Source organism: Neodiprion virginianus, chromosome 6, assembly GCF_021901495.1.
Source record: "Neodiprion virginianus isolate iyNeoVirg1 chromosome 6, iyNeoVirg1.1, whole genome shotgun sequence".
Lineage (NCBI taxonomy): Eukaryota > Metazoa > Arthropoda > Insecta > Hymenoptera > Diprionidae > Neodiprion > Neodiprion virginianus.
In genome coordinates, this window is record NC_060882.1 from 3,105,941 (window position 1) to 3,129,277 (window position 23,337).

At 38.2% G+C, this 23,337-nt stretch overlaps 2 protein-coding genes across 8 annotated transcripts in view; one reads left to right on the forward strand and one right to left on the reverse strand.

The window, feature by feature from the left end:
- LOC124307524 (exportin-5) overlaps positions 1-23,330 on the reverse strand; it is a 24,113-nt gene extending 783 nt beyond the window's left edge. The window contains exons 1-10 of one of the 5 annotated variants that reach the window (XM_046769282.1): positions 23,210-23,330; positions 21,273-22,006; positions 20,821-21,129; positions 18,012-19,409; positions 17,584-17,844; positions 15,957-16,080; positions 15,474-15,813; positions 14,898-15,267; positions 13,736-13,946; positions 7,545-7,848 (exon numbers count right to left, since the gene is read on the reverse strand). In XM_046769282.1, the coding sequence (XP_046625238.1) occupies positions 13,785-13,946; positions 14,898-15,267; positions 15,474-15,813; positions 15,957-16,080; positions 17,584-17,844; positions 18,012-19,409; positions 20,821-21,129; positions 21,273-21,959 (3,651 nt within the window). In that variant the 5' untranslated portion in view covers positions 21,960-22,006; positions 23,210-23,330 and the 3' untranslated portion in view covers positions 7,545-7,848; positions 13,736-13,784. Of the gene's footprint in view, positions 1-7,544; positions 7,849-8,639; positions 10,609-13,735; positions 13,947-14,897; positions 15,268-15,473; positions 15,814-15,956; positions 16,081-17,583; positions 17,845-18,011; positions 19,410-20,820; positions 21,130-21,272; positions 22,007-23,085; positions 23,190-23,209 lie in introns of those variants that run through there. The other 4 variants (XM_046769277.1, XM_046769279.1, XM_046769278.1 and 1 more) reach the window with 4 other exon arrangements.
- On the forward strand, positions 639-10,770 carry LOC124307523 (adenylate cyclase type 9). 3 transcript variants are annotated; one of them, XM_046769276.1, is made up of 8 exons: positions 639-962; positions 1,344-1,697; positions 1,808-2,985; positions 3,068-3,322; positions 4,026-4,513; positions 5,102-5,257; positions 5,432-5,634; positions 6,515-7,142. In XM_046769276.1, exons 2-8 carry the CDS (start codon positions 1,420-1,422, stop codon positions 6,522-6,524), a joined length of 2,568 nt encoding a protein of 855 aa, XP_046625232.1. In that variant the 5' UTR covers positions 639-962; positions 1,344-1,419; the 3' UTR covers positions 6,525-7,142. The 3 variants fall into 3 exon arrangements, with proteins under 3 accessions (XP_046625232.1, XP_046625230.1, XP_046625231.1); XM_046769274.1 differs by lacking the exon at positions 6,515-7,142 and adding an exon at positions 7,154-10,770 and having other exon boundaries at positions 640-962; XM_046769275.1 differs by lacking the exon at positions 6,515-7,142 and adding an exon at positions 7,154-10,770 and having other exon boundaries at positions 643-774.
- Positions 23,331-23,337: the final 7 nt, after the last annotated feature.

The following is a 23,337-nucleotide window of genomic DNA, read 5'->3' on the forward strand; positions in this document are numbered from 1 at the left end:
TAATCTCGATCTACTCAATCTATTCAATTGACCGGTTTGGCCTGGTGGAACAATAATATACATATGTAATTAAATTGTGTGCACAATGGTAATAAAGAAAATAACATAACGTAACAGGTGCAGACCTACATACTCCTCATTTTGCTATAGAATTCTATAGGCCTTGATCTAGTTAATTTGCCGATATTAAAATAAAATCTGAAGCCTTTTGGTAATGTTTTTGATATAATTTGCCGTCGACTTTTTTGTTAGTGGACTTTCTTAATGCCGAATATGTATGGAAATTTTCGAACCAGGCGGGTTTAATTAAAGCATGTATTTCTGGTCTGATTTCAACTATATTATAAGTCGAAGTTTTCTCTGAACAATATCCGTGTTGGATTCAGTCTAGACCGCTGTAACTTTTCTGATCTCTAAGTCTCAATAAAATCATATAAATTTGAATCGTTCCAATTAAACATTCGGGACCGGTTGAATTGGACCCGAGAACAGTGATTGCAGTTAGAATTGATCGAAATCACGTGAGGCGTAAGAATAAAAACACCCGGGGAATCGTGCACACACTTAAACTTATCTCCGGCGATCTTTATATTTGCTCACGGCCTTCCAACATTTTTAAATGACGCATTTCCTTGTGCAAACCGATCTGGGCGGTGTCATGGCAGCTTCGTCTGGCGCCAGGTCGCCAGTTAATCAAATATGGCCGCCCGCTAGTGGGATGGGTCGCGTGAAGGCGATTGTATTTTAATAATTTCTTATCTCCGTAGTTTCAAGGTGGATATAGTTAGCCGCGTATTGGTCACAAGTCATCGCCCTACCATTTCCCCCTTCGAAAGTGAATAAGAACTCTGAACGACGAGGTTAGAAATGTTGCAGACTGACGCTCGTTGATATCCGCCGTCTTTAAATATCCCAACATGATCCGTCAAAGTTAACGTCAAGTCCAACTTCGAGTCGTCCGAGTAAGTACGGGGTTTAACACGTTATCCGGCTATTCGGTCGATTACCATTACCCTGCCGGTGGAATTTCCTAGAAACGATAGCGTCGAAAAACTATGCACGTCGAGCTACCTGCCAATCATTCTTGTTTGCTCGCTCTCCCACATTCACCCACACCCACATACGGATCTTCTTCAATTATACCTATTCACGTCTGTTATTTCCCATCACCTCTTCTCTCCGTTTCTCTAACCATTTTAATGTTAAGAAACAAGTTCGCACTCACACGACCCAACCTAATCTAACCTAACCTAACCTAAACTATGATTCGATGACATTGCAGTGCGCCATCGCAACTTGCTAACTACTCTGCATCCCTAAATCGCCTACTTTTTAATTCGTAGCGCTGGCCTTGCCACGCAACAATGCGATGCCTTTTTTCCGTCTGGTCGTAACTTTTGGCATCAGCCGGTACTCGATATGACTCCGCCTCTGAGTCGCAAACGCGGGTCATCTGTCAGCTTTACTCGAGCAAAAGATGACGAAGATACCGGAGGTGAAATACAAATATCCCTTGCCCCTTACATCCAGACCTACCTGGCCCACAGTGGTCAAGGGTCAGGATGCTGTGGCATAGGGTTACCCATTCCGTTTGAACGAGCCGCGCCAAGATCCTGGTGGCATCCTAAATTTGACTCTGAGATATTAGAGGATCAATTCAAGAGGAGCGCATATCCTCAGATCAGACTAAGATTTAGGTAAGGCTTATTAAACGGAAAGACGAAAGACACATCTTTCAAACATGTGCCAGGGTTGAAACCTGCTTTGATTGTACAACAACTCATCTTCCTCGTATCCTATATTACAGATACGCTCTTGGCTACATTCTGCTCCTTTCCCTCTCATGGCTGGCATACTTTATAGTTATTGGAATGGAAAGCACCGACACATCTGTGTGGCCAGCAGGAGCTAGCATAGCAGGAGTTTTTGGAGCAGTCGGGGCAATGGCTCTCGCAGTTCTCTACTTCACCCACACTGACTATTACCGCTTCTACGTATTGCCAACATCTTTGCTAGTCGCCTCCGTCTTATGTTTTTTGTCATTGCTGTTTGTCGCATTGGTACCCCCTCAGTCGGACCGACTGACCCGGGTAGGACACTTCGCATTGTGTACGGAGATCTTACTTCTAATATACACAGTGATACCTATGCCACTTTACGCCTGCGTAGGAATATGTTCTGTGTACTCGTTTTCGTTTGAATTTCTCACGGCATATTTCTACAACGCTAACCAGATAACACGGTCTACCGACTACGACGATATTAGGTCACATAACGACTCGTCAAATCAAAGATTGGAATGGATTACTACGGAAAAATCTGATGTAAATAACTCAAACCTACCAACACTTATCCATTCACATAGCAGCTACTTTGCATCAAATTTAAGCAACCCTGCATCAGCAACCCCTTCCATAAATTTGGAAGGAGATGCCTCGACATGGATCATGAGAATATTAATGCAAGTATCTATACACCTGATCGGCCTTCACATTTTAATTATGACGTTTGTTCGTATGCGTGGTACATTCATGAAAGTTGGACAGTCTTTGCTGGTCCGTCGCCAGCTCGAAATGGAAAAGCAGTTGAAAGAAAAGATGATTCATTCTGTTATGCCGCCGAAAGTTGCCAGTTGGTTAATGGAGGAAAGCGAGCGAGAAAGGGAACGGGAGGACTCGTTAAAAAAAGGCTCTATACCCTCCAACAACTCTGATATAAATTCGCTCTTTCGTCCCTTCAACATGCACTCGATGGAAAACGTCAGTATTTTATTCGCTGACATTGTGGGTTTCACCAGAATGAGCTCCAATAAAACTGCCGAGGAACTGGTGGCGATTTTAAATGATTTATTTGAAAGATTTGACGAGCTCTGCGCTCATCACGGGTGTGAGAAAATTTCAACCTTGGGTGACTGTTATTATTGTGTCAGCGGTTGTCCAGAGCCGAGAGCAGATCATGCAGGATGTTGCGTAGAAATGGGTCTTGGTATGTCAGTTATCTGTCTAACCACATTCGGTCCATTTAATGGCATACAATCTTGTCTTATATATCTTATTAATGCTTTCAGCAATGATCGAGGCAATAAAGCAATTTGACATCGAGAGGCGAGAGGGCGTTAATATGCGTGTTGGAGTACACACTGGAACCGTTCTCTGTGGAATTGTCGGCACAAAGCGGTTCAAATTTGATGTATGGTCTAATGACGTTACACTAGCAAATAAACTTGAAAGTACCGGAAAGCCCGGCAGGGTGCATCTCAGTGAGGCAACAATGCGTTTTCTTGGAGATATATATCTAACCGAGGATGGCGATGCTGTCAATGGTAAGAAAATCCTTTAATATTTTCGAGTACTTTTTTAAGAACAGTGTCGAATAAATGAGAAAATGGTTCGTCAGATTATGCTTTGATACTCCATCATAACATAAAATTCCCTGACAGTCAAATCGATGAACTCTAACATTGAGGTAAAAAAAAACGCTGCATTGTAAAATACTCCTTGATAACACTGACACAACTCGAAACGCGTAGATTTGTAGCATGAACAGCAAACACTATGGGAAAAATTCAAAGTGGCAGGCGGTAACTAATCCATGATCATTTGAAAATGACTCTATATATCAAGAAGTATGCTTCTGACCTGTCGGATGAGATTTGAAACAGTTGGAATTTATTTAACGACAATAGAGTGCCATTTTTCGAGTCATATTATTTTCATTGCCAAGAAGCGCTATGTAACTATCGTGAAATGTCGATCAATTTAGGATTTCCCTCAAAATCTATTCCTATTTTCGGATATTTCCTAGTATTTTGGAATTATTGCATTTTTCCATTCAAGTTTCTAAGTACACAATTGCAAAGCACAAGTTGTAAAATTCACATCGTGTAGTTAGGTATGTTATCAAGTATACTCAAAACTGACGTTTAACCAGTCTGCCCATGTTGCCTGCAGAAATTGACACTGACGATGTGTAACTATACAATAATTAAAGTATAATTGCACAAGCTCCGTCTTACTTTCTTTTAGGAGTCAAGTCTTACTTCATAAGAGGTCGAAAAGCGGATCTTGTTACACAATTCATGACGAACATTAATAAAGCGGGCCAAAGTCCAACACCTTCGTCATCGCCACCAGCACCACACAATACTCGTCTTCGACTAGCCTCGTGCACCAATCAAGTAAAATCTCCACGTCCCCATTATTTGCACATGGTCACAAGCCCCGCAAGCTATCGGATAAAAGCAAACTCACTACCCAGTATACTTGATTCGGACAACGACGGGGATACCGGGGATGAGAAAGATGACCTCAACAAAAGTCCTACCTCAATAGCTAGTTATGGAAAGAAAAAAGTTAAGCAAAAACCTTGGCGATATTTACAAAGGCAAAGGACGACAGAGGAAATGACTCCACTGGATAAGGGTGAAGGTAGCGAAGAGATTACACCATCTGTTAAATCGTCCCGGGTACCCACTACACATTACGAGAAATCTACAAACGGGTATTATGATCAGGTATAACCAGTAACTATTCAGTCTAACGATTCTATTCTGATTTACTATTCTTTTAATGTTTTCCTTCTGTAATCTTGGTTACTGTATGTGCATAAATTTTATGCTACAGCGGACTCCACTTACCTGCTTTCATGCTATTTCTTATTTTTTGATTGGTTAATGCGTAACAGTTATCAATTCATTTTGGTCTCACATGGTTTGGTCACAGGTACTAAGCAGTGCCACTTGGGATAAATTTTACCTGTATTCAAGTAAAAACGGTCATAGTTATAGATAATAACTGTATATTGATTTTACACGAAGGAAACGTTACCCTATCCAAACGTTCATTATCACACTAATGAAGTTTGCCTGACAGTTTGAATCTCTTATGCAGCTCTAACTTTCTCACAATTTCTGAATATTCATAAAATTGGCGTCGTTATTTCATCCATTTACGATTCATTACAAGAAGGTAACATGGAGATACTTTCTTCACCGATGAGTGTCAGTGAGAGAAAATAGAATTGTTCTTCTAAAAGAATAATGTGATTTCGATTGACTGTAGAGAAATCTGTAATGACTGGCCAACATTTATTTTATTTTCAGCTAGCATTGGCTAATGGGATTGAGAGTGATCCGATGCCAGTATCGAATTTGCTACTTAATCCAAGCCAAGATCCAGCGAGTCAAGCACCATCAATTTGTAGTAGAAAAGATTCTGGGATTCGTAGTACCAGTAGGCGTAGCAGTATTCAGCAACAGGTGCGAATAGATCGATGCAACCAAATATGCATAACTTTCTAGCGTCATCTATGTATACCGAAGAAGTTATTGATTTTGAAATGTTCACTCTAAACAAGATATTTTACAGTACCTGCTCAAAAAACACTTGGACTCGCCCAGTAGCTGAATTGACTTTTCGTTTCCATGCTACAGCTGTTCCTGATGAACGGGATGGCCCAGGGAGACATATTGGGGCACAGGGTCAGTGGTTATTACACGTCTAGCCAATCAACGTTAAATTCTACCCAAGATCAACCCGCCTCTGCCCCCCAATATCCATCTGCGTCCGTGGTAACAGACAGTTTTGGTGCCTGCTTTCATAAACTTAGAAAACAATCCGACCTACAGTTGATCAGGCAAGTTAAGTAATTAATTGTAAAATCTAGGTATACATAACTATGTACGTACAATATGACATGTCAGAAACTTACAAATTTTGATACACGATGGGAACTAGAACAAAAGGCTTTGGATGACTATAATGTAATCAAGAAAAATCCAGAAATACCGCACTAACCCTGATATTCAAGCTCCTTGATAAATAAAGCAAAGAAAGTTATGTTCACAAGGGAAGTTCATGCCCTGGGCGCGAAGTAGTACAGCAATTAAAAAAAAAATCCCATCGTCTGATTTTACTCATAACAATTGTACGTTAAAATCTTATGACACTTACAAAGCTAGTCACCATATAAGGCAAAAAAGTTTCCATACAGAAGAATCAATCATTTTTAAACCTTAGTAATTTCACAGAGAATTCAGTATTTCAGTGCCCAATTTAGAAAATGTTGTAACAATGTTTCATCCAATGAATTATTGATTTCGTTTTGTTGGATTAAAGATATTTTATTGCTATGAATATAAATCGAGACTTTTGGTGCTGAATATGATGACGAAATAATAAAATATCTCGTACTCAATTTATACGTAAAGCTGCCCCTACCATTTTTCAAAAAAAATTATTCATGAAATTAGAAACGACTTACATTCAGAGTAGACTTGTAACCAGAACAAAATACGGTATTTTTATGGAGAACATCTTTTGGTATCGTCAGTTTGTTCCTTTCCAAGTAATTGTATTCACTGTTCTCAATTTTTGTCGTGCATAGTGCCTTGCATATAATTGAAGTAGTTTTATAAATTTTTCTTGATTTGTACACCAGCACTCCTCCACGAGTGCAAGCTTCTCCGCTCCATGATTAACCCTAAGCATACGGTATTCTATAAATGTGTGTATAGATGTACGTGAACAGCTGACCCTTGAGCGAGAGTGCAGTTTGTGTGGGCGCCGGGTGGAATTGGCCGCGTTACTCGCATTCGTGTTCGGTAACGGATAAATGACCCTGTATAATAGATACATGTATATTGATCGTAATTTATGTTGCTTTTACATACCTACGCTTTTTGCATGGCATCCTAAGTATCACTATTTTAATCATTGATCATTTTATTATGATCAGACTGTGTGAACTGTGCCGATACTTTACTAGACGTACCAAGTTTCAGATTGAAGTATATTTAATAGCTTTTATATAATCTGCAGATAGGTATCTCGAATAATTATTAAAATGTATTGATTCAATTTTATATTCCAGCTTCTTTTTAAATCAAAATTGCGTATGCAAACTATTACTACTAACTTTTTGAAAATGCATCAACTCTCCTGAAGTCCCATTAGTGTACAAATCAATGAAAATGATTAAATTCACATATCAAATTCAAACGAGATGCAGATAAAATTTTTACGTCTTGATGATTACACGTTAGAGAGATAATACGTGTAATATATGACAAATTCCCGACGAACTTAAAAAGATAGAAAGCAAGTTAAACAGACAATTGTCTTTATAATTATAAATGCGAACCGTATTGCTTCAGATGTGTCCAGGACAACGTGAGCTCGCAGCGTTCATACTTCGTAAAACCCCCATTGTCGAGCCTAACGCTGTTTTTCAAAAATAAAGAATTGGAACAGGAGTACCGGGAAACAGCACACAAGTCCAGCGAAGGTGTTGGCGACAATCCGCCAACGTTGGCAACATCCAGATTCAACACATATTTCGACATATTAATATCAGCTCTGGTGTTTACCTCGGTCACTATATCCTTATTCCTGTTGTATCCACCTACGACATACTACATTGTATTCTCAACGTTAGCTACTTTAATCCACCTATTTGCCGTTTCTTTGTGCATAAGGCAAATTTTGCATCCCAATACGACGCACACAACGTTTACACAAAAGATATTCAAATTTTTCTCAAAATGGCATCCCTGGCATATATGCGGGGGTGTGCTCGTCAGCTTGCCGATTATTTCGATTTTAATAAACCTCACCCGCGACACGATTTTCATGCAACAGAACCATATCGAGTATTACTACAGCTATTTGGTGTTTGTTGGCTTGGTACATTTTTGTAATTTCACGCAACTCAATTGCTGGATGAAGAACTTGCTCGTTACGCTTACAGGGTTAGTGTTTATAGGCTTAATTGCTACTCACATATCTACTTACGACGACCATGATGATGGAAATCTGTTACCCCAGAATAACGAAGAACGTCTTTATGAATCTGAAATTTATTTGGACATGGTGTTACTTCTCCTTCTCGTATGGTTTCTCAATCGTGAATTTGAAATCAGTTATAGACTGAGCTTTCACGGAAATGCGGTTGCAGCAAGGGACAAGGCTAGGGTTCAGTCAATGAAGAATCAGGCTGACTGGCTCCTGCATAACATTATACCAAAGTATGTAGCCGATCAATTAAAGACTACTGCAAAATATTCTCAAAACCACAAGTCTGTCGGAATCATATTTGCAAGTATTGTCAATTTCAATGAGCTCTACGACGAATCTTATTTGGGGGGAAAAGAATACCTTCGCGTGCTGAACGAACTTATTGGCGATTTTGACGAACTTCTTGAAAAGTCGGAATTTTCAAACGTGGAAAAAATCAAAACAATCGGCAGTACATTTATGGCTGCGAGTGGTTTGAATCCTCAGGTACGGCAACAAAACGAGCACAAGTGCACTCATTTGTTTCAACTCTTGGAATTCGCGGTAGCGATGCATAAAGTTATCTACGATTTCAATAGAGATCTCCTTGGATTTAAATTGATATTAAGGATTGGATATAATTACGGGGATGTAACTGCTGGTGTGATCGGTGCTACAAAGTTGTATTACGATATATGGGGGGATGCAGTAAACATAGCGTCTCGCATGGATTCAACTGGTGTTGCAGGAAGAATACAATTGGCAAGTAATTGCTTGGACGTACTTGCAGGGAGATATGATTTCGAACCAAGGGGACAGGTATATGTAAAGGGTAAAGATAATATGGATGTGTTTTTATTGATCGTCAAAGGTGCGGAAGGCGATAGTTGAAAGTTATTAATAAATGTTTTCGATGATATTTTAAGGTAAAAGTTATTCAATCCTTACTGTGAATCTAAGTTTCACTGACCCAGGTGTCCGATTTCTTTCACCAGCCCAGCGTCCGTTGCATCGGGAGATGTTTGTGCAAGAGACGCCAAAGCTCGAATAGGGTTGTCACGAATTACAACTTTCAGGATCTCCTAATTAACTCAGGTTGTGCATGCAAAAATTTTGCCATTTTCGTATGACTGTAGTAGCGATAGCTTACATTATGCGACAGTAATGTTCATTCCAAGTAAAACTATCTCAGATAGTAAAGGAGTGGTACCTTGGCTCTTGCTGTGGCATTCCAGGAAAGCGTGGATCTCATTTGCAAATTGCAACATGAATTAAGTTTAAGCATCGATGACTGGTAGAAAAAAGTAGATTGTCACAATAAGTGAGCAAGTAGTTCTAAGAATGTCGACACATTTTTAATTCCGAGTTTTTCCAGGTTTATAACAACCCTGAGAACCTGTACCAAGGAAAGAACTACCTTGTACCTTAAACCTTACACGTAGTGCATACAACCTTGCTCAATTGTATCGATCGGTCTATAAATTTATCAGATCATTAGTGTTTTTTTTTCATCTGTATGGTTCGAAAGAGTTCCTACGTGAATATTCCTTCCAATTTTCCTATGAGATGAGTTTGTGTGTGTGCATGTATCTGCCTGTGGCTGCGTGATGCTGGGCACATGGCATACTTTTGCTTTTATATTTCCGGGTGTCGCTTTGCAAGACTATATATTCTGTGGTCACATTGTCTCTAGTTTCAAATGGCTGTCATTACTATTGGAAGACTCGAAGGTTCATTTGTTTCCAATATAGAAAAACATCATCTTGGAATTGGGTAATCTGAGCGCCTCTATTGTTATCAAGCCACGGACATCCAGTGTATTATCACGAGTCCAATTGCTGGGATTTTTTTCTAGATAGGAGTACAGATGGGAGTTCAAAAAACGTTGAACAGATATTTAAAAATTTAGTTCAACAGAGTGATAAAATTCTATTGGTGCGTAATATATGTATGTACAATTATTCTTCAAATCTGACATCAATGTCAAGGCGAAGAATATTATAATTACAAAAGTGCCTTGAAGATTATGACAACTTTGAAAGTTAGATAATTACGACATATTCACTTCTTCAGCTTGACAATATTATCAGATTTACACATGTATTATTACAGTCTGCAATGAAATGAAGCCTATCGCAAATACCTTAACGGTTTTTCATTCATTTCAAATAGAAACTATAGTACAACTATGCAGAATAGAATTCAGTTGCATGAAATTAATTGTGATTCTAAATAGGCTGCACTGACTGCGGCGATACATGTATTTCAGATTCGCCCATAACCAGTATTTGTTGAAAAGTGACAAAAATACACTCGCTGCAGTCAATGCATCCCAAATGCAATCGCCGCAAGTACATACCTATTGTAGCTTCAAAATAAGACCAATAAAACGATTTATGATGATTGAAGCGTATAATAGTACTATTTATGTCTGTGTATGCTGAGGCAATAAACTGTAACTAAATACTCAATTGTAAAGTTTATGCTTTTTATGAATATATGTGTGATGTGTAATAATATGTACATATAATGAGGTTGGAGGCTAGGTCAATTGATCTATCAAAATGTGGGATCATGTACCTGAGTCACACGCGTTCTGTGTAATTATTATATAAGTTAGCTACAAGACAGATTAACGAGATTTGGAATGGCCAGTATTCATTTTCACAGTTCTCATTTTTATTGCTAGTCCGACAGTAGAGATTAGGATACCCGCTGGACGTGTACCAAAATGGCCCATATTTAATCACAGTAAACATTTAATCACTCAAACGTTCTTCTGCGCATCGTTCCATATTTTGACATGATTAATATGTAACATGAGCTGTGATCGTGCCTGTAATACAAATGTAAAGGAATGTTTATTTTGTATAGTGTAAATTCAACTAATATATCCAGATATGTGTGGCTAGTTTGTAATGCGAATAATTAGATAATATATTTTTTAAAAATGCACAATCTCATTTGTATTTTCCTGCCCCCTTCCGTGATTTGAACACACCCAAAAATACCTGTATACAATGTATCAGTAGCAATTGAATTTAGCAGGATATCGCCTCGTCTTGCTCATAGTTCAGTGAATTTTGATACGCTTACATATTATTGTCAATTTTTTTTTTCTCATTTTTTAAATACAATAAAATATAGATTGTACGTATATGTACACTGTGCGTGTATAAGTAGACGGACAGGCTGAAACAACTCTGCCTAGCAAATACGACGATTGTGGCTGCTCCACACAACTCTTTCTCCTCGAATACACAAATATTACAACGTTTGCATGGGTTCAACCATAAACATGGTATGAGCTCGGGACTCACACCTGTCAAGACTCAGCACAGGTATGTATGTAAAAGCGTACTCTGCACTGAGTGGACTGTAGTAATACAAATTTTTACAAAAAATTCCGCTGACGAATAATGAAACATTCATTTTATAATATACATGTTTTATATGGGTGGGAGACCTATTGCTAGCACGTGACGTATCAATATAATGAAATACGAACCTGCGCCAAGTAAAGACTGTAATGTACATGTCAAAATAATGAGTAGCATGGTGAATCGTTGATACGAGAATAAATCATGATAAGAAATAGAAATTAAACGGTAAATTGTCTACTATAAGTGCTTTTTAACGAGCATATACGTACGTTGTTTTTCCTTGAGAAAAACATCAAGCGCTCTGCATCAACAAGAAGACATTAGTAAAATTTGTTCAACTGAATGTATACCAAATCCTACCAAGTTTAAGTTTTTTTTTTTTTGTACCAGAAGTAGCATATCACTCAGTGCAAATGAATGATGTTCATTGCTTTCTGCGCTACATCCATCATCGACTCGACTACTTTCTAGTTCTATGAGCACTAGTGCTTATAAAAACTACACAATATTCTCGTTTCTGACAGAATGTAGCACAGAAAATAGAATTTGTTGGATGGACGCGTATAGGGACTTCTTGACTCGTGCGGCAATTTACATTCGTTGATAATAACTATTAGACTGGCAACACATTATTGTACGAAATAATATAAATCTAAACATGTGCCTTGAAGGGGTCAATTGTAGTATTACATGATTTTTGACTCTACAATGTTTTAAAAATCAACACTTTTTGGTGAAAATTTCGTAAAAATTATTTTTAAAAGACGATGAGATATTAATTTTTGCATAATATTGAAAATGTCGCACAAGTGAATGGTTCCAATTAATTTTAGATTAAAATCTTGATCCTTGCTATATGTCTTTTTCAAACCATGACCTACCAAAAAAGTATAAAAGTGATAAATTGTAACTCTACATTTGTATCCTATTTTCAAATGATAAATTATGAAACGCAAAAGTCTATTCGTGTAAAAGTAATCAAATTGGACTCTGCTGTTTCGTGTTTCAATTGTCTAAAAATTTGTGCACCCGAACAAAGTTTATTCTGACCACCTAATTTTAGTAAGTCAGAACTAAAGCTTACAGCGCTAATGTATAGCATACGCCGACTGAAGGACACATCCCGTATTGGCTTCATTCGCCATTGCCATTGGTCAAAAGCTGCTGGCACCAGCATTATATCTGACCGACTAAAAAGAGAGGTGTCAAAGGCAATTTTACGTAGGTGTACATTATCGAAAACAGTAGGAATATCTTTCTTCATTCACGGCCACGCGCACGCGCAACATCCACAAACATCAATCTTTAAGAAGCAATATTAGGCGCAAATGTCAAGATGCTCAGTGAATCACGTATTCACGTATAAACTAATGTGCAGTTAAGCGTTGTGTTATCATTTCATCTTCTTGGTGATATTCGAATCAAATTCGAAGTGCAACGGTATACATGCTTTGTAAATTTATCTAGTTCTAACTGACAGAAAGCTGTATAGTTGCTGCAAATCAGTATATTACAGCTATCTAAGCCTGTGCGGTTCGTCTGTATGTTCAAGGAGAATATAACATGACTAAAAAGGATAAAATGATTCCGTACATTTTGTACCTAGAGTTATATTCCGTAAAAGGCACGAATGTAGCAATCTTCGCACAATATATTGACAAAAAAAGATATATTTTGAATTCTAATTGCAATTCATTGCACTGGGTCCTAATTTAAGAACTACATCTCCAATTAACATTCTGCAAAAGCTACATCTGATAACATTAAAAAGAAACAGAAAACATAAATTTTGTGCAACTGTGACACATTAGCCAAAATATGAGACACCAGTGACAAACCACTATCATTTTTCTTTGTGCAAGGATGTCGAAAATTTCACGTAATTTTATTTACCGTTTAATAAATAACTATTCCTAAAAGTTGAAAGTATATTTCTGAAAAAAATATTTCTATTGCATTACCATTAGTAACAATAATAGTACAATTAACGATTCAGCTGGACTTGTTTAATAGTAATTGTCAAATTTGTACCAGAACCATTCAATTTACAACATTGTGTGTCAAGACAAAAACACAGTGCCTTTATAGAAGACACAAATGAAATTTGTAAATGAAATTCATCATCTCGATTCAACCAATCTGCTGAAATGCACATATCATGCATTACTGAGTGTAATCTCTGACCATTGACAATTTCAGATCATGTGAAACTATCAATAAAATATGTTTACATTATGAGTAAATTACTTATAATTCAATAATTCAATATAATAAAGTATATTAATATATTACAGACATTATCTTTTCAAAATAGGAACGTACATGTACGACATATGCCACACTCATGTAAAAAAAAACAAAAGAAAATGAAAAAAGCAGAACTCAATATGGAATTCGACCTTCAAGCTGTACTCCGGCAGTCAATTAACTAAGACAGTATAATTATCAACTATTTCATATTTCTATGATTAAATAACGTGGAAACCAGACGCTGTTGTCGTGTGTGATAACCAATCTTGTAAACGTTAAGATTGTTCTTACTTTCAAATTATGGATTTTTTTACAACAATTCATACTCACACAATAAATTACTCCATGCTCGAGAGATGTGGCGATCATGAGCCATGTGCTACGTGGGGCTTGCAAAAAGTGCTGTGAGGCCTGTTTCGGACGGACCTTTCGATATATCGTCGACACGAAGTGGCCGTGGCTTGCCAGGGACATCCAAGCGTGGGAGATTATCAATTTTGACTTCTTTTCGAAACAGTTGACCCATGCTCCTACCTATCAACTGCAATAAGAGTAAACAGTTGGTTGAAGCTCACAAGAGAAACTTTTGGCTTAAGGAATTAGTGTAATGCTCCTTTATTTCTATATATATGTGTAATTAGCAACAATGAACAGTGATACTGTGATTGGTTTCTTCCACCTAAATTCAGGTAACTTTTACATCGCTGCCAAGCAACAGTGCAATTGCAGCCAACTATTGGTTTTTCACAATCTAATGTGACATTGCCGTATATATTACCAAGAAATTGGACATGATTAGCTGCAGCACAAAGGGAAAGCGATTTAAAATGAATTGGTTAAGTGTCACATTGAAATTTGATTCGAAAAGTGAATCTTATTGTATGAGATTAGGTTAGATAGGATCGTAGCATCTAAACCGGGTTAGTATTCCATTACTACCTGGTCTGCCAGTATTGAAAATCTAGTGGGGAAGACGCAGAGATAACTAACAATCTGAAAGCACGAGAGACACAACAATGTCACCAGTATTGAATGCGAATGACAGAAACTGAAAGCTGTATTCCAATTCATCTACATACGTTCGTATTCTTTTTCACCCATGATTGAATTATCATAATGGGCCAATGGCGTATTTTAATAATTTCGATTTATTTTGAGGTACTTACATGGAGTGCATTACCAAACTGTCGAGTTTTGAGAAGAATTACTAAAACAAATTGCCGGTAATCTCATTTCTAAACTGTCTATGATAAATCGAATAAAAAGTTGCATTTTTCGGAATATTTTATCCTCATTTCGTTTTTCGAACTACGAGGCTAATTTTTCACTGATTCAGCTGCAATGCTCATCTCTCTCATGTTACAATTGTGTTGTCAACGATCATACATATACTCATTGCCAGTGACACGAATTGCCCAGAAATATAATCTACCCTGGGACTCAGTCTATATAAGATGTTTGTTATGTGTAATAAAAAATTTAAGTATCTCACGTGATTCGTGATTTTCTTGAATAGATCCTTCTTTCCCTTTTCGACCTTGTTTCCTTTGGTGCTGATGACAGTCATCTTTTCATCGAACCTTTGCAAATCGGCCGGGTTGACGCCTGGTATCTGTTGCATCACCTCAATTATGTTTGGAAACTTGGGCCTCAGACACTCGTAAATCTGTGCTCCTAGCGTTATAAGAGACCCCTGGTTAGCCTCATGTTGCCCGTGAAGTTGAAGTCCTTGGAGAACGGCTACCATAACATGGGCAGCCATTGCTGGTGTAAGACTTCCATCAACAGCTAATGCTCGCACAATTGGCCCAGTGAGGAGAGTTGCTTTCAAGCTTGCATTGGAATCGTTCCACGATAATGCGCTAAATGAATGCAAGGAGGTGCTGAATTCACATTTGGGTGTGTACAAAGACACACAGAGGTATACTTATTTGCGATATACAGATCTTGATCATATATGCTACAACGAACGATTCACGAATATATTTTGAAACCATTTTCACAAGAAATTAGTTAAGCAAGTTGTCATGATGATACATGTTGCAAATACAGATGGAAATGTATTTACCCCAATACGCAGAGAACAACACTGTGACAAGTTGATGGATGCCTCAGTAGAAGAGTTCCAAGCTCACTGACTACCTCAGCAACGATGCTGCTACCCCTTGTGGAAGGTGTGTCGATTGCCATTCCATCGGTATCCTGTTCCATGAGGTCAGGTGGTGAAGCGTCGCTAGCTGCCCCGCCGACGAGAGCTACCTTTAGTACATCGACGAAATCTCGGGTCAAGTTTCTGTTCAACATGTCGTCGATAACTTCTTGCACGTTTGTGCAATTCTCTTCATCTAATCCCCCAGACTCGTACAACTGTGTCATGTACTTCCACTTTGCTGTCAATCTCTGGCACACTGTACAAATATAAGTATCTCTCAGTTATTTCTGATTTAATGTTATTTTTCTTGCTGTATAATTCTGTTTAATTCTACGCTATGCCCTGAATGCTGCATCATTCAGTTACATGTACAGATGTTATGAACATTGTGTAACTCACTGTGAGTTGCTACGTGGGCCAAGACAGGGATGAGAACAGTTTCGTAGTACGCTGGTGGACATGAGTAGATAAAAGGCTTCATAAACACCCGAATAATCGGACGTAGTCTGTAATCTGGAATAACCTGAACCCATACAATGTTAATCATGTAGAACACGCCTGTTATTGTCAGTATTGCACCATCATTGAGATTAAAAATGGGATATGGAAAAAACTTGAGAAGGTCCTCAGCTAGTAAATCTGGGATCCAGCAGTATTTACTCTATTATAGAATCTTGGTGATCGGTCAAGGAAAGCTACAGCTGATTATTTACGTCGTTAGATCCGGACAGCTGAAAAAATGTCGAGGATGAAGAACCACAGGATCTTCCTTCTTCGATCTAAGAAACAAGGAATAATGCCCAAACATTTAAATTTCTCAAAGACTCTTCTTCATCCTCGACATTTTTTCAGCTGTCCGGATCCAACGGCGTAAATAATCAGCTGTAGCTTTCCTGTGTGTAAGCTCGATGTTGTGAATAAAGCCCATGTTCTCGGAAGTAATCCAATTTTAAACTGATGAATAAGAATTCTCGACCTCGTATATAATCTATTATAGAATCTTGGTGATCGGTCAATTAAGTAAACGTATTTTTAGTTTTGTGAAGAACCCAATTATTATAAAAGACTATTACTAGAACTGTGCAACATTGTAGGTCACACCAATTCCGTTAATCTTAGACAAGATGTTGAACATTTAAGTAATATTTACAAACCTCTAATCTCCGCCCACACAACAAATATTGTTTAACCTTAACTAGATACAAAAAATTTTTGTCCCCATAACACAGTTTTTCTACATAATTTTTTTCACAAAATATTTTTTGTTTTTCTGTATAATTGTTTATATTAGGTTCACCTTCACTCTGGATCATATTTGTTTCTCCCATCAGTCGTTATTCACCTGTTGACCCAATCGGTTCAGCCAACAATAATTTTTGTTAGGCATGTGGAACATAGTCATAAAGAGCCTACCTCCACTTCTTGGACACTTTGCAAATTAATTTTACTGCTAAAAAGACCTTCTTTAAAAACCTTTTAACACAATGACATATTGACTGTGAAGAAACATAGTTCTTTAATCTTTTTAATTAATGACTTCCAACTATTAACTCCTACATGTAAAATAACTAGAAGATTGACATTGACTACCGTCACTCAAAGAACATTGTCTCCACTAATTGTAAATTGTGAATTCGACTACATCTCAGTCCACTTACTTATAAAAAAAGGTAAATAACACTTTAAGCCATTCTTTTTTCAATCAATCAAATTGTTCTTACTAACCAATAATATATAATAGCCCTAAGAGTATTACATCTATAATATTTAATGTCTGATTGTACTTCTAGTATTATAATTTGAAAAAAAATTTTTTGTTGTTCTTGACAGTTAAATAAATAAATCGTTCTGAGGAGGGCCCATATCCGGGTCGAAACGTTAACTACAAATATGTTTACTTAATTGACCGATCACCAAGATTCTATAATAGATTATATACGAGGTCGAGAATTCTTATTCACCAGCAGTATTTAGTTAATTGATTATATGCGCTATCAACGTATGTAATTATTCAACAAATATTTACCTCCATATTGGAAAAAACGGAGTTGAGCAGAGCGGGCGCGAGACCAGACAACTGGTAGAAGTCACGACCAATTGTGTGACAACCACTTCCCAACATGTGGTAGCAGTTGTCATGGATGTTTGTGAGAAAAGTCTGCATCTTGACTACAGGGGCAATTGTGGTTTGGTCAGAGTCTGCCAGATTGTTGTCATTGCTGGAAGAATTCAACCCCAAGAGATTGGATTTTTCTGATTCCAAAAGTCCGTGAGCTGATCTGTATCCCTAATACCCGGGTACATACATCATTATTGAGGCACATACAGACGAATAGACATGAGGATTGATGGAATTATTTACTATTAAAACTAGGTATGTATTAAATTGTGATTGAATTCAAACTTTATACTGTTCTCGAATAACTGTTATTGCCATCGACCTTGTGCACCTACCTCAGATAACACAGCAAGAGCCTCGGATGTAAAAAGTGCATTCATAGCTCTGATGAGAGCAAACAGTGTTGGCAGTAGAGGAATCACATGTGGACTGGCTGGATTTCTGTACACCGGGTTGCCACTCTCGCTCAGTGCTGCTAAGAAGCCCCCCCTAGCTGCCCGGTCGGGATCCTCAGGTACGGAGCAGCGTTTTACAATGCTTAAAATTGTCGCAATGCAAAACACGAGATCTGCACGGTTTTTTAATGTTCGTTCTCCCAAGTTGTTTTCAACTGGGTCACAATTTAAACCGACAAATCGTATAAACTCTATGGGGCCTTTGAAGGCCTCAACACCAAGTGTAACGAATTGTGACTGCCCCTGGTTGATAACTTCGGCAACAAAGCGTGTTTGCCTCTCGTAGTCACAGAAATGATTAGATATGAGCAGCAAAGCTTCATACAAGGTGACGCTTTCCATCTTAGTAAGCTGACTAGGTTCCTGCACCAAACCCAGAACTGTAGTATGGATTTGTTCGAAAACTGGGAGAAGCAGTAGTGGATATTTCAATCCAATTTTGACCATCAAACTTGCGGCGTGACGCCTGACGTTCTTAACAGCCCTCGACCTGTTATCTTTGGTTTCACCTTGTCCCTCAAATACCAATGCAGCAAATATTTTTTCCAACACACGTGGAAGAATGGTGACACCAGGCATCTCCATGGACCCGGTCGACATAGAAAGGAAGACAAATAACCCACTCACACATGACAGTAGAGCAGATAACAGCCATGGGTCTAAGGGTGAATAACTCAGGCATAATTCCAATAGTTGAAGGCCGGTCTGCACACTCGGCCGTTCGTTTACGTGTAGTATCCTCGAGGACACAGAATCTAATGCCTGGGCGAGTGCCTCCCACTCTAGATAGACTGGGTCATTTAGGTTACTCTTATACCCTAAATCCGTCAGGCCCTTTGTTATTTTGGCAGATAACCATTGCTGCACATAGGCAAAAGTGACCAAAGGTGCCACCATGGTCGCATGACGAAAACCCTCAAGGAGATCCATCCTTAGCCGATGAAAGAACACGTTAAATTCTTCTTCTGAATCATAGTCAGAGATACTACAGGTTCCATTTGTAGGTCTGCCGTTTGTGTACGATACTTTGATAAGTTTAGGTGCGGTACACTCGACGAACTTTGGCACATAGGTCAACAATAGCGGATCAGCCTTGATTTGGTCATGTTTGAACAACATTATCCATATGGCATTAGCCATATGCGACAGAGTCAGACTTGAATGGGTGGTAAATGTCATTACGGCATCCAGATATAGATTGAAATGAGCCGGACGTACGGTCGATCCATCTTCCTTGCCCCAAAGTATACAAAGTTGCGTAGCCATGCCGGTCAATATCTATGATAAATTAAGGATACAAGAATTGTTAAGAATGCACTTAAAAAAATATGACAGTGTCATTATTTGTAACCAACTGCATAATGTATTTATTCGTTTGTATGCATGGAAAGATCCATTGTACGTATATGTCTACATCTAGCATTTCATCATGTCAAAAATGCGAAAACACAGTTTTGAAATCAGTATATAAGACAAATTAATTAAGATAAAATTCGGATAATATTATTACAAGTCTGAGAGAACAGAGCGTAGCAGTGGGTAGCTGTGATAAGATTAGTATAGTAGAAAAGTTATTAGACTCATGTAAAGATGATTAAGATTACCCGTAGCAGTTAACCCAGTAAGTCAGAAACTAAGTTTGCAACGGTAAAGGGTGAACCTACTGAAGGGTGTGGGCAGTCGACAAAACTCGGGTGTAAAAATACGTAAAGAAGAATAAAGTTCTGTTCACAGCTAATTAATGCAAACAGTGACGAGTTTTAGGCCATTTGTAGTATTGGTATATAGAAGTGGAATTGGAAAACAATATGAAAGTTAATGGAGGTAATGTTTTCCAAGACTTTTTCAAGGTTCACGTTAATTCTACTTATGTGCTACTTTGAGACCTGATGTTAAATCAGACCTAATATGTCGTGAAACGAATTTTGTAGTATTCAATCTAGCCAATCATACAGAACATACAATAAGTAGTAAGTACTCTGATGTTACTAGGGTGGTTCTTGAAACGAATTTTGTTGAATTTTCACGGAGCCTTCGCCTGTATTAGTTCCAAATAAATATATCAAAATCATTTCAAAGCACGAATCTATATAGACTACAAACCTTGGGCAAGGGGATTGAATTGCACCATTTAAAAGATATGGGGTTTTCCATGCAAACTCAGTTAACGTTTGATCGTGACATTTTTTAGTACCATTCAGGATTTTTCCTACATTAGTACGATCTCTGAAAACCTTCCAAAAAACCTTGAAACTTTTTTTAATCACGGTAGTCACCTATGAATTTTTAATCCCATCTCAAAAATACCCTAATTGATTTTTGCAAACTAAGGAAAACAAACATTCCGCTTTCAAAGTAAAACAATTTCACCCAGATTCAGAGTGGAAGTGCATTTTTTTTTCGTTTTTGTGAAATTGTGTTTTCTAGTTTAATACCTGTTTAAAATCTATTACAATCCATGTATTCGCATCTCTGAATGACTACTGATTTTTTAAAATTCTTTTTCCAGTCCTAAAACACTCATTATTTTTTTCAAAATGTTATAACAGAATTTGAACAGGAACGAATAAATGACCCTATATGCGATTAGAATATAGTACAAGTGTGTAATAGAGTTGCACTGGTGCAAGGATACAGATGCGGGTCAGTGCAATTACTTGCATTTGTTATCATTTAGTCAGTCACGTACCTGAATCAGTTTTTTTAAGAACAAATAATAATTCTCCTCCGAGTTATTTGGTCCTGATGGAGGCGCAGGCATTGTCGCAGCACTGTAAATGCATCGCAAAGCCTCTTCAGAATAAAGAATCATCAATTGCTTCCTGTCTTCCGCTTTACCCTTGCGATTAACAATCTGCAACAGACACTCTGCAGCTGGGCATTGGAATGTTGGGTTGCCGAGCAGTACACAAAGGATTTGCAATAACCGACCATCTTCTGCCATCACGTGAGCTATCGACACCCATTCCACAAATCCGGTCAAGGTAAGCAGAACAACCTGAAAACACAATGAAGTGATAAAACAACTTTTATTTGTTGCTTTTTGCCGAGAACTCGCAAATTCCAAAAATGACGCAAGGGTACGTTTGAGAAATGACTCAACCTCAGAAAAGTGAAACTGGTTTGTATCAATTTAGTTACCTGGACAACTTTTCCATGGGCAGTAGCTTCATTTACATGGCCCAAGCTGTTTGCTTCTTGGAACTTTGTAAAATGTTGTTCGATCAGTCTTAAGAAGAAGGTAAATATTTCTGCCATGTTGGTTGTCAATGCCTGATATATATCTTTTCTTCTCTGGTTTGACTCCAATGTTTGCAGTAGAGCAACATCCTCAACCAGTCTCAAAAACACCAGCAGTACCAGTTCTGTTTGGCTTTCGCCTCTGGTACAGGCATGGCTGAGCTCAGCCAAAAGTGTAGGCCACTGCTGCGGCCATTCCCGTTTGATCATTTCCACAATCACGCGGGATAAGGCATCTTTTATGTGCGTTTCTTCTTGCATAAACGGTTCCGTACCGTCTTGCAGTAATTTCATGGCATTCTCTTTGATAAATAACTTTTCTGGCTGTGACATCTGGGTCCACCGGTATTTCACACAGTGTTCCATCAGCTGTAGCCCAAAATGTCGCACGACCGAACTGCTGTTTACATATTTCTGAGCAAGGAATAGGCCACACTGGGCACACAGGGGAGATGATTCTTTGAAACGTTCACATGCCGCGTAGGCTTCGAGGCGCTGTTCGTGTGGTATGCCAGGTGACATCATCACCTCGACGACTTGAGCTAATTCAGCCGATATCTGGGCAACATCCCCCACGCCCGCGTCCATACCTCCTTGGTTAAAGCACCAAAGGCCAGCTACTTACTTGCCTGCTACTGTAAAGAACATACCTGTGATACCTCAATAGCTTTACAAGCAGTTGCGTGAAATGATGTAACAATCACTCTAAATTTCTAATGCTCCATTGTTTGCTCGCAATTACTTCTGACTTATCTAAATAAATAGGTCAATTCTCAATAATATAGTGGAACCTCATCTAGTTTCGCGATTATTCGAGTTCGTCTCATCGGCGACAGACACAAATATCTGCTGTTTCTAAGTGCTAATAAATATATAAGTCTATTGCAGTTGAACTTTATTTTTGTAATGCGTTCTTTCCGAAGACGTGTGTATTTGTTTGTATTTATAGTCATTGTTTAATGTTTTTGATTTAATTTAAACACACATGTCTGTTTGTTAAAAGAGAAAATCGTCATTAATATTTAACATTTCTTAAAAATGTATTATTTCTTTATTTCCTGCTATCCGAGTGTTTTGATTATTTGAGCTAGGATGGGTACACAACGGCTTGGATTAGCAAGATTTTGCTGTATAAATTACATGGCAATAGCGATCAAGGTGAGATTTATTTACCTTTCATACCTTAGTAAACTAATTTAATTCACAATGCTGTTAAATTTCCTGAAACACACTCAACGAGTTGAACCTACATACTTATGACTTGACGCTCAAATTAAATTTCATTGCTCATTCGAGTGGTTCAATTTTACTCGTATTCACTTCATGCATACTGGGCAATAAAACTTGCAACCATATGTTTCTGTTTCATATTTACTAAAGTATGAATCCGTTTTTCCGTTGACACAAAGTAAGACACACATGTTGTTACTTCCAACCCGCGTTAACAACTGACTCATGACTTCGTGATGCTGATATTATATGTACACAAATACTCTATATGTACATTCGAAGATATCATGAATTTGATCGGTGAAAAATTTTTGGCTTCCTCGCCGTTAGAAAAAAAAAATAGTCAACGCGGGTCGAAGAGTCTATAATGCAAATTTCAGATAAATCTGGCTAAATTGGTAAGAACGATCGTCTACAGAGAACACGCACGATACACACGCCGCCGACCATGCCTTGACAGGTACCAGGAAACAAGGAATATTACCTGAAATGTCGTGCGCGTTTTCGGCAAGCTAAGTTCAAGAATTCCTCTCGCACTCCGATGAACAAGACAGGATAACAGTCCAAATCACGAATAACATTACTATTGAGAAAAAATTGATAATTACCCCAAATGATCGTTCCGCGATGCGGCTCGCTAACGGCTGGACGATGCGTACTCGCATGTGGTGCCCCCTATGGGCGAGCTGTGAAGTTTCAATTTTAAATCACCGACATAACACCCCGCTGGGATTAC